Here is a 14,062-nt window from a genome sequence, read left to right as displayed (position 1 = left end):
CCACTGTATTAGAAAATTAAGTGCTGATCCATTGCTTTATTTATTCTTATTGTTGATAGACAATGGCTTTAGTTTTTATTGAGCCTAAAACAAGTGATGTATTTATTTATTTATCCTTAAGTCTCACAAAATGATCTCTTAAAGAATTTTATTTAGAGGGGTCTGTGAACAATATGATAAGATAAAGAGATTTAAGGGGGGGGGACAAAATAAAGGTGATCTTTCCCCCATAAAAGGGAATCAGTGTGAGGGAAGCAAAGAAAGTATAATGAAAAATGCATGACATCATTGTTTCTATCAGTTCTACGAACAAAATGTTCTGTGCTACCAGACTCTCACTGTAGCATGGAAGAATTTGCAAAATAATTATTCATTTCCACACCCACAAAGTTACCTGCTATCTTCCATGACATACAAATATTGCCTTGGCTTCTGCCACCTGATTTACACTTGATATTTTAAAATAATTAATGATATTGCTGGCAGTATATTTTTGGTACATGACTTTTTAAAAATTATTTCACATAAAATAACTTTAGAGGTGAGAAATGTAAAAAGAACACCAAAGGGATACAGATTTGAAAGTGAATTTTGATCCTTGATTTATTCTTTTACTCAAAGTCCCGACTAATGGTCCAATCAGAAGAACAATATGGATCTTTTGCAACAAAGAAAAAAAAACTTCTCCTATGTTTAGTATAGTTTAAACATCTGAAATACGGGATTTATATATTCATTGGTTTGCCAATAAAAGAATTCATAATTTTTTTGTTTTGTTTTTCTAAATGGATCTACTATTTTTTTCTATAAGACTTGTTTTCAAACATCTATTGATTCCTATTCTTACAGGAAATAACAGAGAAATTGACATGCCAGAGAAATTGAGACTATGTGTACGAACTCAACTTTCTGCCTCCATGGCAGGAAACTTAAATACATGTGTGCAATTCCTCATTTTATCTCATTGGGTAAATTGCCCCTTCCACAGTAGGACGTGATCATTGTGCTCAGGTTGAAATCTCCTGGCTTCTCCATTATTTATTTTCTCTTTATCCTATCATTTTTAATGTATATCTTGCTACAAACTCCTTTCCCTCAGGGCTTGTAAACATGTTTACTTCTCACTCAGATTAAACAATCATCCTTTGATCTTTGACACTATCTCATTCCTCCCTTTTACATTTATGTTCATGGAAAACAATAGTCTACGCCTATCTGTTAGGGCCACTGTGCCCTATTCATAGCTCAAAACTTTGAGATTTGCGCCAGGATTCTACAAAAATTGGTGTTATGAATGGCACCAGTGTGATACTAGGTGACAGTCTCAAAAGCCTCATTTTAATTGGCCTCCTTGGGTTATACGAAACTATACCTCCTTCCTTGTAGTATTCTCATCCTTTGGCTTCCATGACACCACATTTACTATTACTATTCTTCTGTCCTTCTCTATTCGGTGTGATTGCCAATCTTTTCACATCGTGATTCACAGTGAGAGGGACAATATTGTAGGGCGCACTGGGATGAACACTGAGAATGCCCATGGTTGGAAAAAATGAGACCAACTTGACCCTGACTGACTCCCTCGAAATTTTAAGGGGGTCACTTTCTCAGCAATCTTGTAATCTATTTATAGCACAATAGTTATCTATCTCTACCCTGCAGGGCGACTTCTTCTGAATTTCTGACTGGCATCTAAAACTCACCAGGTCAAAGGTCAATTTTTTTTTTTTCCCCTCCCCTTAAACTTGCTTCTCATTCTATTTTATTTTGGGGGCGGGGGGGAGGATGGTAGTATCTTCCACCAGGTGACCTGGAAGCCATCCTTGACTTGTTTTCTACCATCACACTTCCAAACCAAACATCTAAATCTTTCTTGTCGGGTGTCTTATCGATCTTACCTATAGACTCTAAAATAAGAATTGAACTTTTACTCTATTATAGTTTACCTGCTTTGTCTCATGATATTTCCATAAGTTGCCTTGATAAGAATATAATGAATATCATATAGAATATCCAAGAAGTCTTCACGGGTCACAGATCTACTGATTCGAGGATTATCACCATAATATTTCCATTCTTTCTGTTAACAGGAAAAGAAACCACTTTGATGAAACTAAATGCAAAACCACTGGCATCCTTGCCCCAAACTAATCAGCTTACCTCTATCATTTCGATTTCATGCCGTGTCAACTGGCCAATTAGAGGAGCAGCCATATGCCTGACGATAATTCTAGCATGCGTAGGGGTACCACCTCGAATGATAACTTGAGGATTGTAGGTAGAGAAACCTGTCTCTTCCCGAGCCTCAAAATAGATTGCGTACTTGAGTTTGCCGCCATAGGCCATCAACTGGCAAAAGAAAATGAGGAGTGGCGAGTCAGATAAAGCCCCATATGGCGTGATTCCAAAAACACATTTTACTTTGTTCTCATAGGACTTTGAAGTTCTTGTCCTTACCTTCTTTCCTTCAAACTGTTCTGGAAGTTTCCAATAAAAGGGTTCCAAACGGAGTTCCTGTCTCACCAGGTCCATGTGTGCAACAATTTCTGGGTGTTGAAACACGATGCCTTTGGTAGTGGTGTGCTGCAGTGCCTCGTCCACCAGAGGCAGGATGGTCTGCTCAGGTTTCAGGGTCACCTGCGAGGGCACCAGCACACCGCGGGGGGCTGAGCACAAGTCTTATGGGCACCCCTTCGAAACGAAGTGCGGGACCGCGTGTCTCTCTGCAGTCCCCTTCTCCCTCTGAGGAGGAGTTCTGACGAGAAATAAAACTAGCGCATCGCGAGACACCAGGGCAGGGGATGGATCTTTCTGCCCTGTGTGCACGGTGAAAACTGCAACATTTGTGAAAATTGGTTTTTTACACTAATAAAAAGTAGAACTTAAAGTGGGAAGAGCTAGAGAAAAATGACAGTAAGAGCAAACGCGCTGCCCCCTTAAAAGGCAGCGATTCTCTAAGGCTGGTTGGAGAGAACGTGCAGCTAGTTCTGGTTTCCGTGACTGCCCTGAGCACGTGCCTGCATTCACGCGCCGGCGCCCTCACTCTCCAGAAGGCAGCTTCTGCCCATCCCCCAAACACAATGCTTCGGTTACAATGTCTCCCTTTCTCACTGGGCATCTATTTCCTCATCAACAATAAATGAGCTATTTTCAGGTGGAAAAAAAAAAAGGCATTTATCCCAACTGTCTAATGTCACATGGCCCCAGTTCTAAAAGTGCACAGGGGAAAAGCTTGCTTAATTAAATGTTTCACCATCGCCTCCTACCCCCCAGGGCCTGGCTGAAAGACACCAGCAGAAACTGACATCATACCATTACATGGCTCAGCTGTTTCTTACTCACCCACGTACGGATCAGTCCCTTTGCTTCCGAGCACTGGGTAGTAGCCCCGAAGCAATAGCAGTTGCTGCAGCCAAGTGGGTTCTTGGCGTCAAGTCCAAATGTGCCCGGCCGGCACCTATCACAGTGGACACCTTCTACATTCGCCTGAAGGAAGAGGAGAGTTCCTCGGGGTCGGTAATGAGGTTATAAAAGAAATACACTTGAGAATGAGTAATACTTCTTAATTAACCAAAAAGGAACACTGAGGATTAGACTCACGTCTGAAATGGCATATGTAGTTAATTTCATTGTTAGAATTTCAGAAGTCTAAAAAAGGCTTTATTTATACAGAAAGACATTGCAGAGGCTATTGTATACTGGTTTTACAATCTAAGCTGCACATTTCCTAATATCCACTGTGAACAATATGAAAGAGTCATGAGACTTTCAAAGGCAAAATAGAAACATTGATTCCCAGACAGTGGTGTGATATAAAGTAGTAAAAAAAAAAAAAAAAAAAGGGCAGGGTGTTAAAATATAGGTTTATACAATTATCATTCTGTGGCATATACATCCACATCAAATACATATTAAACACAGTGTATAATCATAATATGTAATAATGCAGCATTCGACTTTGTGTTTTGTCTGGGGACTTCAATGGCAAAATCTGCCATTTTCTAAATTCAGAAGACTATTTTAATAATCACTCCCTGGATTTCATTTTCCTATGTCCTCTGTCCCTCTTTGCATAGACTTTTTTCTTGAAAAGATACCTCTGACATGGTCTTAACCGCATTTATCCTGGGATTGATTTTTCAGAAATATCTAAGGGGGGAAAAATCCCTCTTATCCTTTTTAATTGCCTGTTTTTCTACATCATTTAACAATATTAATGAGAGCTGAATTTTGCACGTAGTCACTGTTTGTTATGTCAGTGTTTATACGTGATGAAATTTTACTGAACTTCCACAGCAGTAAATATATTTTTCAGTGTACAGTGATTGTGGATTAATTTGAAGAGAAATGGTTTTTTAGAAGCCCTATTATCTAGCTGTGATTTTTCTCTGATGATGCTTAAGAAAACTGTCATTTTTTTTTCCTTCCCAAATTATTCCTGTTTAAGCAAAGCAAATATGTAAAGAAAAATTTAACTTCACCATTAAAAGTATATTATCTCTATCAACTGGAAACAAAGTTGGATTTTGGTTGAAAGTAAGTTCTTAAAGAGCAGTGCTTCTCTGTATGCCAATAAGCATATACGTATAAAAACTGTGTCTGATAATGAATTTTTGTCTATTTGTTTAACATAATGGAGCATGAATAATGACCACTGAATGAAGTTAAAAGTGAGCAACGGAAAGAGAACCCAGGGAAGGTGTTCCTTTAGTATATTTCAGCAGCACATACCTTACAGGTGCACTGCCCAGTCTGATCAATACAGGAGCACTTTTTAGTCTCTGAGTCACAGGTCCTGTCCTCAGTCCCGGGAAGGAAGCACTCGCAGGGACTGCAGTGAGGGTAGTTCCAGTGACCTCGGTTGCACTCTGTACATTTTGTACCAGAGAATTTGGGGTGACAGCTGCATTGGCCCGTGTTTATATTACATTGGAAATCCAAGGATCCCACTGTGCTGCAGTTACAAGCCTACGGAGGAGATAAAAACAGCAACCATTAACACCATTTCACGGGAAATAGCTTAAAATTTTAATTCAAATGTTTCTATGCTTCCATTAAACACATATTCATCATGTGTCTATTATATGCTTTGTACTGTTCTAGTTTAGTCGCTTGGGAAACATCAATGAACATAACATTAAAATTGCTTCCTGCATTTACTAAAATAGATGAGTGTCCAGAAACCATAATCCTATTGAATAAGAAAGAAAACGTGTGTTTTTTCTTTTTGTAGCAAGGAGAAGGTAGGTATGGGTTTTCCTCAACCACTTTTTGTTTCAAAGACTGAACTTTAGACAGGGTCATTTTACCTTATCATCTCATTTTTACAGAATTTAAGCTGTAAAGAGACTTATCTAACAGTCTAAGAGAGGGAGACAAGTGAGTATATATACAACAGGATGAAATAAGAATTATATAATAGGGGAAGTGCAGAAGTCTCTGAGAACACACAGAGAGCCCCAAACCAGATTTGGGGAAGCCAAGAGAACTCAGGAAAGTGACATCTAGCTAGGTTGTTGTTTTCTGGCATTTCGTTTTGCAGACAAGCCTGATTTGAAGTGCTTTCCTGGTAATGTATTTCTTCCTCCTCGGCATGCATATAGGATTGTTCTCTTCATTTATGTAACTCAAAATTTTGCTAGAATTTTTAAAAGTTTGAGTCTTTTTTATTAATTTATTAGACTCTGATGAGTTCTTTCAGTTTGAGAACAACAGTATTTTTTTATTTAAATTTATTTTTGGTTTTTACTTCTGTCCTAATTTACCCATCTGCTTCTTCAGGATCACCTACAATTCTTAAAGTACACCGCTTTTGTCTGTCTGCCCAACCTGTGATATCCTAATGTTCTCTGCAGCCGTTTTCCTATTTGCCTCTCAGATTTGTTGACCATTTTATAGTGCCCATTTTACACACTGAAAATTCCATTGTATGTATATGCCACCAATGCATTTTTAATTACACGATTGCATTTTTTAGCTGATTTTCAATAATTTATTTGATCTCAGTTTTAATTTGTGCTCATTTGTATGTCTTTTCGTCTTGTATTCTTTTAAGTCTTTCTGCTCTTGATTTACAGAGCTCCTAGCTCATAGTAATTTAATGAAAATGCCAAGCAAGTTTCTAAAATTCCATTTAGGATCTTGGAATAAATTATTTTCAGAGATCAGCAGTGGCAATGATCAACACTGGCTCGGAGCTCTAAATTCCCTCTTCCTTGTCCTGCTTTATGATACCATGGTTGGACCCTGTAGACATTTCTCTGTGATTAGGTAGCAGAACGTTAGGCTTAGTCAACAGTGGGCCCTGGAGAGACCCAATAAGGCCACAGTGGTGAGAAGACACTTCTGTCCTGGGTTCTGGTTCTTCATTACTATTGTCACTGTTAACTCTTTTACTATAGTATGAGAGCCCAGCAGCCCAGAAAGAATCTCAGTTGTGCCCTCAGGCCACTCTCTCCCCACAGGCAGCTTTCTGAGTAGCTTTGGTCGGCACACATGCTCTGACCATGACAAGCAGCTTCAGTATGCTCACATCCTGCAACAATGGTGGACAACATCTATAGACAAGCACTTGCCCACAAACTCTGTTCACCCTCACTCAGCCTAGCAAAAGCAACTATTCTTTTGCACCTGTTACTTTAGGTCCCCCTACATCCTTCCTTTATGCTTTTTTAGTAACTACCTTTAACCAGTTAACAATTCTTTATATGCTACTTTCCCTGTTTAAATAACAGTTATGGTTTCTGCCACCCAAGTGAGTCCCAACTTGGTACCCACGTGGGTACCATCTTTCTTTGTGTCTGAGTTTTCCACCATGCAATGTTTGTATGTCATCAATGACCTGAGTCTTTCTGGTACTGTTTTATTATCATTCTCAGATCTATACCTGTAGAGCTCTATAGCAGAATTATATGCATTACAACTTGCCAAATTCCCAAATCCAAGTCTGGCAGGATATCCCTTTGCATTTCTCAAGCGTTCATTGCTCAGCTTAATTCTTATATCCACTACTCCCGGGGATGTTCCTGCCTCTGCTCTTGCCAACAGTAGTTTACTCACGAGACTACTCTTTCTAGGACGTGATGTACCATCACCAGTTTCCATCTATCATCTCTTTCCTGCCCAAATGTTTGGTGAACTATCTTCCCAGATTCTGATATTAAAATAATCACCAGCCTTATTATTTTTGCTGTCTTTATGAATAAGTATTTTTCTGTCTTCAATGCTATCCAGTAAAAAAAAAAAAATGCTACTATAAGTTATTTTTAAGCCCAAAGATCCATAATGTGATTATTTATTATGTTATATAGACATAGTTTCCTAAGCATAGAATAACCCACTGCTGTCATCCCACTTAACTCATCCTTATAGAACATCAGATGTAGAAGAGATTTCAAAATAAGGATAATTAGGGGAGCCTGGGTGGCTCAGTCAGTTAAGTATCTGACTCTTGATTTTGGCTCAGGTCATGAACTCAGAGGTGGTGGGATAGAGCCCCATGTCAGGCTTTGTGCTTAGCACAGTCTGCTTGTCCCTTTCCCTCTCCCTGCTCTCTCTTTTTCTAAAATAAATAAATAAAATCTTAAAAAATAAGAATTAATTCTTTCACTTAAGTGATTTTTTTCTTGATTCACTTACATAAAGTGTGCCATAATCAGAAACAGAAAATTATGATGTTAGGGAAACTATAGCCATGTGATATATTTTAAAATGTCTCATGAGACATTCTTATCCTTGAACTAAAATATGAAGTGTCTGCTACCCAATTTATTATATAGTACCAAAGCACTAATTCTTAAAGACTAGATGACAGTCCAAGTAGACATTGGTGCCTTTCCAAATCAGGAAGTTTATTCAGGAAGTTATAGTGGAGAATAAAAGGGACCATTAACCATATGTTTAGATAGCACTATAGCCAAAATCAAACTTAAATCATAATTAGATGTAATGTTTGTTTAGCAATAGAGGATTTATGCACTATTCCCCTGCTAGTGAAAGATGGCAGGCTTTGTATTCTACTTCAGTGAAAGCTCAAATGATGTGTGCACTCACACTTCAGCACAGAGAAATTATCCATGACACACAGACAAGGAAGCTATAAATCTCAAATCACTGTTCATTTAGATTATAATCATCCCAATTTTTTCAATAGAATACATGCTCATAAATATTTGTGAGGACTCTATGAATTCTTTTGTAATCATTCATAATGAAGAAGTGTGTAACTATTCAGAAATTCAGATTTTTAACAGTGGTTCAAAGTAATCAAAAATTTTCAATCAACTTCAATCAACATAATGTTAATTCAATGACCAGTAAAATAATGGTATCAAACATAGAACTACTTTTTTTTTTTTAAAGGAAACTTGGTCTATATTCCATTTAGATTTATATCCAGGTTAGACATCAGCTTTAATCTCAGGAGATTATTAGAGTTTGGCCACATCACAGGATTTTGTGGATAGAATGGAACCCTCTTAAGTTTCCTTGGAGTTTATTCATGAGTCCCAGGGATGGGGTAGTGCTTGGATTCAAAGTTGAAAATGCAAAAAGTCCAACATAGAAATTGATAGCACTGTTCATACTCACAAAGAGCTTTGGAACTCTTGAGAAGTTTTTGTTTTGTTTCCAAAAATGTACTTCAAACTTAATAGTGTCATTGGCACTAGAAAGATGAGTGTCCTTTCTAGTTTTTATTAGAAACTAGACTAATGACTAATGACTAACATATGACTAATTGAAGTCATATATCTGAACTTCTTTGAACAATCACCAATACTCTTGTTTTCTTCTAGGTTATGTATTCTGGACCCATGTATTCCGATGCTCTATCATATATGTAAAGATGATTAGAGCCTGCATGTGTGCAGAAAAAATGGTTTACATCTCTATTTGGTACTACCACGGAGTCATACAGGCCACATTTGGTCATCGTGTTCTAATATTCCTCAACCCAATGTGATTGACTAGAATGACTCTCATTAACATCAAAATGCCCTTATTTATTGCTCTTAATGGACACCGGTCAATCCTAATCCTATTTGACCTCTGTGTTGCATTTGATAACTAAAGAATATTCTTTCTTTTTAAACAGTCTTTTAGTTTTTAAAGCACTTACATGGTTTATCTTCACTCTTTTAAGCTGTTAAACTACAAAACCAAAAACTAAAAAATGAAAACTAAGAAACAACTATTTTCAAACAGTGGATGCCAGGAAGCACAGGACTGTGATTTCTGAGAAAAGGAAAGCAAATGAGGCAGGGCATGAAGGAAATTTCTGGGCTGCAACCCAAAAAGGGGGAACCCAAATAAAGCCAGCACTACAGCTGGATTGAGAAACATAGAGTTTGGAGAAGCTGAGATAGAATTTATGGGGCCAATAGGATATATGTCTAAAAATGAGAAAGTCACACACAGAGAGTATTCCAGAGATCTGCAGAAGGGTCCCCTTGAATCTTTGGCTGAGTACTGATCTATGTATGCATGGGGTAACATTTCTATGTGGCTGAAAGGGAAAAATAAATTGGAAAGCCATAGGCTGAAAAAATTCCTAGAGCTCACAGAAAGCTTGAAATAATTCATATTCCCAACAGCCCAAGTAGAAAGACACAGTAATGCACTAGGTTCTGTTCTCAATGCACTTAGCCCCTTAGTAGTAGAGCTAAATGACCCCTAGATTAAAGCCTGCTCTAGACCCTCCCTAAAATAAAACAAAACTAAACTAAAAACTTAAAAGCAAGGCTTAAAAAGATCCAAGTGATCAGTGAGTAACTAACCTATTTGCCAAGATAAAGTTCAATACTCTTTAAAGGAATACAATGAAAGCCAATATGCAACAATGGAAAATGTACATCTGGCATCTAAATAAAATTTTCAGGCATGGAGAGAAGCAACAAACTATGATTCATAACCAGGAAAAATCAGCCATTAGGAATAGTATTGAAATAAAAGAAATGGTGGAATTAGCAGACAATCATATTGCAAAAGCTGATATTTATAAATATTATATATATTCTAGAGAATAAATGGAAATGTGACTATAATGAGGAGAGAAATGAAAGATATAAAAATATCCAACTGGATATTTTATAGATGAAAAATTTGAAATGAAAAAAATATAACCAACTAGATTAAAAACAGATTAGACAGCGCAGGAAAAAAAAATATCAGTAGGTTTGGACACTTAACAATAGAAACTATCAAAAGTGAAGAATACAGAAAAACAAGAATGCAAGAATGAACAGAATCTTAGTCAGCTGTGGAAAATTACCAAGCGGACCAACATACACAAAATGAGCTCCAGAAGGAGACATGGGGGTAAAGAAAAGAGAAGTATTTGAAGAGGTAGTGGCTAGAAATTTTCCAATTTAATAAAAACTGTGATCCCACAGATCCAACAGGTCCAACTCACTACATGAGAAATAAACAAGAAAATCACAAAAGACAGCATAATCAAATTGCTGAAAACCAGGATTTAAGATTTTATACCTAGAAAAAATATCTTTGAAAGATGAAGGAAAAATAGTTTTTGAACGTACAAAATTGAAAGAATCATTGTCAGCAGGCCTGAAATACTAGAAATAATAATAGTAGTAATTAACAATGTAGCTAATGGAAAAAGACACACAATATGAAACAGAAATTTGGCTGTACACAAAGGAATGAACAGCACGAGAATTGATACATGTGTGTAAAAACAGAAAAGCAGCATCTTTGCCTTTTAAAAAGATAATTGACTATTTAAATCAAAATCATAAGATTATATTGTAGGATATATAATATATAGAAGTAAAATGTATGACAATAATAACAAAGGACAAGAAAGGGAGTAACATAAAGGATAAAAAGGGAATTAGAGGTTTACTCTTGTCAGGTTTCTATGCTAAAGTGTGTACTATTATTTTAAGATACGTTTTGAAAAGGTAAGATGTACATCCCTAGACAAAGACAAAAAACATAAAATAGGTATAGTTAATAAGTCAAATGTGAAGATAAAATATAATTATAAAAATTACTGAATCCAAAATAAGATAGAAAAGAAGTAAAAAGTAGGCAAGAGCAGATAGGGCAAAGCAAGCAGCAAAATGCAGACTTAACCCAACCATACTGATAATTACATTAAATGGAAATGTGTTAAATAATCCAATTAAGATCAGAGGAACAACAGAGATTTAAATATATTCTAACTAAAAGAAACATACTAAATTTTAAAAAAGAGATGGAGTTAATGATAGTGTGGAAAAATGTAAACCAGACAAATACCAATCAAAAGAAAGATGGAACAATGGGTATATAATTATCAGAAAAAAATACTCTTCAGAAGAAGAAACATTACCCAAGATAAAGAGGGACATCTCATATTAATAAAGGCATCAACTTTTCAAAAAGACATAATAATTCTAAATGCATATACACCTAGTATTATCACTCCAAAATACATGAATCAAAACCTGAGAGAACTAAAAGAAAAAAAATTGATAAATCATAAGTATAAACACTCTGTTATTGATAGAATGTGTACACACAAAAATCATTAAGGATAACTGACTTTTATAGAAGATTTCATCCAATTATACCAGAATACACATTGTTTGCTAGTACATTAATCAAAATGGCCACAATTCTGAGACATAAAACAAATCTCTATAAATTCCAAAGAAATGAATAATACAAAGTATGTTGTATGTATTACAATACAGATATAACAGAAAGATACAACATACTTCTAAATAATCAACAATCACAAATAAATAATAAAATAAATAAGATTTTAACAAAGAAAATTTAAACATCATATCAAAATGTGTGGTATGCAACTAAATTAGTGCCTGGGAGGAAATTTATAACATGAAGTGTTTATATTAGTAAAGAAGAGAAATCTCAAGTCAATGATCTTTCATCTTAAGAAACTTGGAACATAAGAGAAAATTAAACTCAAAGTAAACAGAAGGAATTGCTATTTTGTACAGTTATCAAATTTATTGGTTAAAGTTGCTCGTATTATTTTCATATTATTCTTTTAACATATGCAGGATCCTCTTTATTCCTGATTTTGGTTATTGCTTTCTTCTCTCTTTATTTTCTTGATCAATCTTCTTAGAGTATTACCAGCTTTATTAATAATTTCAAAGAATCATTTTTTGGCCTCATTGTCTTTTTTCTAAAGTATTTTTGTTGTCATTGATTTTCATTGATTATGCAAACTCTTTCAGAAACTACGAGAAAGGAATACTTCCCAATCTATTTCATGAGGCTAGCAGCACCCCAATAACAAAACTAGACAATAAAACTACCAAAAAAAAACCCCTAAACTATGAACCAATATTCCTTATGAACAGAGACACAGAGGTTATTAACAAAATGGTAGCAAACACAATCTAAAATAATTTAAAGTGGATAATCCCTCACGATCAAGCAGGATTTATCTGAGGATTGACAAGTCGGCTCAACATTTGAAAATCAATTAATATGATTTATCATACTAACAGCTGAAAAAGAAAAATCATATGATCATCTCAACAGATGTAGAAGATGCATTTGACAAAATTGGACATATATCCTTGATAAAAGTACTTAAGACTAGGAACATGAGGAACATCCTCAAACTGATAAAGAGCGTCTGTAAATAAAATACAGCTAACAACATTCTGAACTGTAAAAGACTGAATGCCTTCTACTTAACATAAGGAATAAGGAAAGGATATTTGTTCCCAGCACTGCAAGCATTTTACTGTAATAGGTCAAGAAAATGAAATAAAAGTTACATGGGTGGGAAAGGAAAGAAGTAAAACTCAATTTGCAGATGGAATGATTGTCTACATAGAAAATCCTAATGAATTTACCAAAAAATAACTAGAATAAGCTTAGCACGGATGCAGTATAGAAAGTTAATATATAAAAATAATTGCATTTTTCTATGCTGGCTACAATGGGAAATTGAAATGAAACAAATAACATTTTGTAAAAAATATGAAACACAATGATAAATTTAACAGAACATGTACAAGATTTGCACACCAAAAACTATAAAACATTGCTGAGAAAAAAATTACAGACAACAAAATTAAAAATCATGTCATATTCATACACTGGAAGATGCAATACTCTTAAAATGTTGATTTTTCCCAAATTGACCTGTAGATTCAGTCATCCCAATCGAATCCCAGAAGGCTTTTAAAAAATAAATTGATAAACTGCTTTAAAAATCTATATGGAAATGCAAGGATCTAATGTACCCCAAAGGTACTGGCAATGAAAAGCAACTGGAGAGTTTACACTACCTGATTTCATACTAGGCTAGAATGCTGCAGTGATCAAGACAGTACCTTGTTAGTACCAGGAAGGACACAGATCAACGAAACAGAATAGAGTTAAAAAATGTACGAGGGACATATATGGTTATTTTATTTTGACCAAAGTAATTCATTGGGAAAGAACAATTTTTTCAAAAATGATGTTGGAAAAATTGGATATCCAATAAAAAGTGAACTTCGACCGTTACCTCAAACCATACGGAAAATTAATATTGAAAATGGAATGTGGACCTAAATGTCAAAGCCAAAACTATAAAATTTCTTGAAGAAAGTACAGGAAAGGTATCTTTAGATCTTGACTTAAGTAAATATGTATTCCTTAGAAAATAAAAAGCATGCCATGAAAGGAAAAGATAATAAAAACTAGCCTTTATAAAAATTAGATGACGATACTACAGAGGGAATAAAATACAAGCTGTATAGTGGGAGAAAACAGTTATAGAACACACATATGTTAAAAGACTTGCATTTAGAAGATGTAAAGAACACTTGCAGCACATTACTGAGAAAACTAACAACCCAAAATAGAAAAGATTTGTATCAACACTTCGCACAAGAAGATATATAAATGGCAAACAAATAAAATTATTCCCATTATCACTGGACATTAAAGTAATGCAAATAAATAAATAAACACCCAACTGAATGCTTAAAATCAGTCGGAATCCCAAGTGCTGGGAAGGATGTAGAGTATTCTTGTGACGAGAAATGAAATCATACATCTACACCGATGCTTTTGACTTGTACAC

The 14,062-nt window shown here is 35.4% G+C and overlaps 1 protein-coding gene across 1 annotated transcript in view; it reads right to left on the bottom strand.

The window, feature by feature from the left end:
* LAMA2 (laminin subunit alpha 2) overlaps nt 1-14,062 on the bottom strand; it is a 601,373-nt gene that overhangs the window by 198,201 nt on the left and 389,110 nt on the right. The window contains exons 23-27 of the mRNA XM_040627485.1: nt 4,732-4,968; nt 3,343-3,486; nt 2,458-2,637; nt 2,161-2,349; nt 1,947-2,080 (exon numbers count right to left, since the gene is read on the bottom strand). Coding sequence (XP_040483419.1) covers nt 1,947-2,080; nt 2,161-2,349; nt 2,458-2,637; nt 3,343-3,486; nt 4,732-4,968 — 884 coding nt within the window. The remainder of the gene's footprint in view (nt 1-1,946; nt 2,081-2,160; nt 2,350-2,457; nt 2,638-3,342; nt 3,487-4,731; nt 4,969-14,062) is intronic.

Source organism: Ursus maritimus, unplaced genomic scaffold (assembly GCF_017311325.1).
Source record: "Ursus maritimus isolate PB19 unplaced genomic scaffold, ASM1731132v1 scaffold_13, whole genome shotgun sequence".
Classification (NCBI taxonomy): Eukaryota; Metazoa; Chordata; class Mammalia; order Carnivora; family Ursidae; genus Ursus; species Ursus maritimus.
Note: the sequence above shows the minus strand (reverse complement) of the source record. Positions and strands in the feature narration are given on the sequence as shown.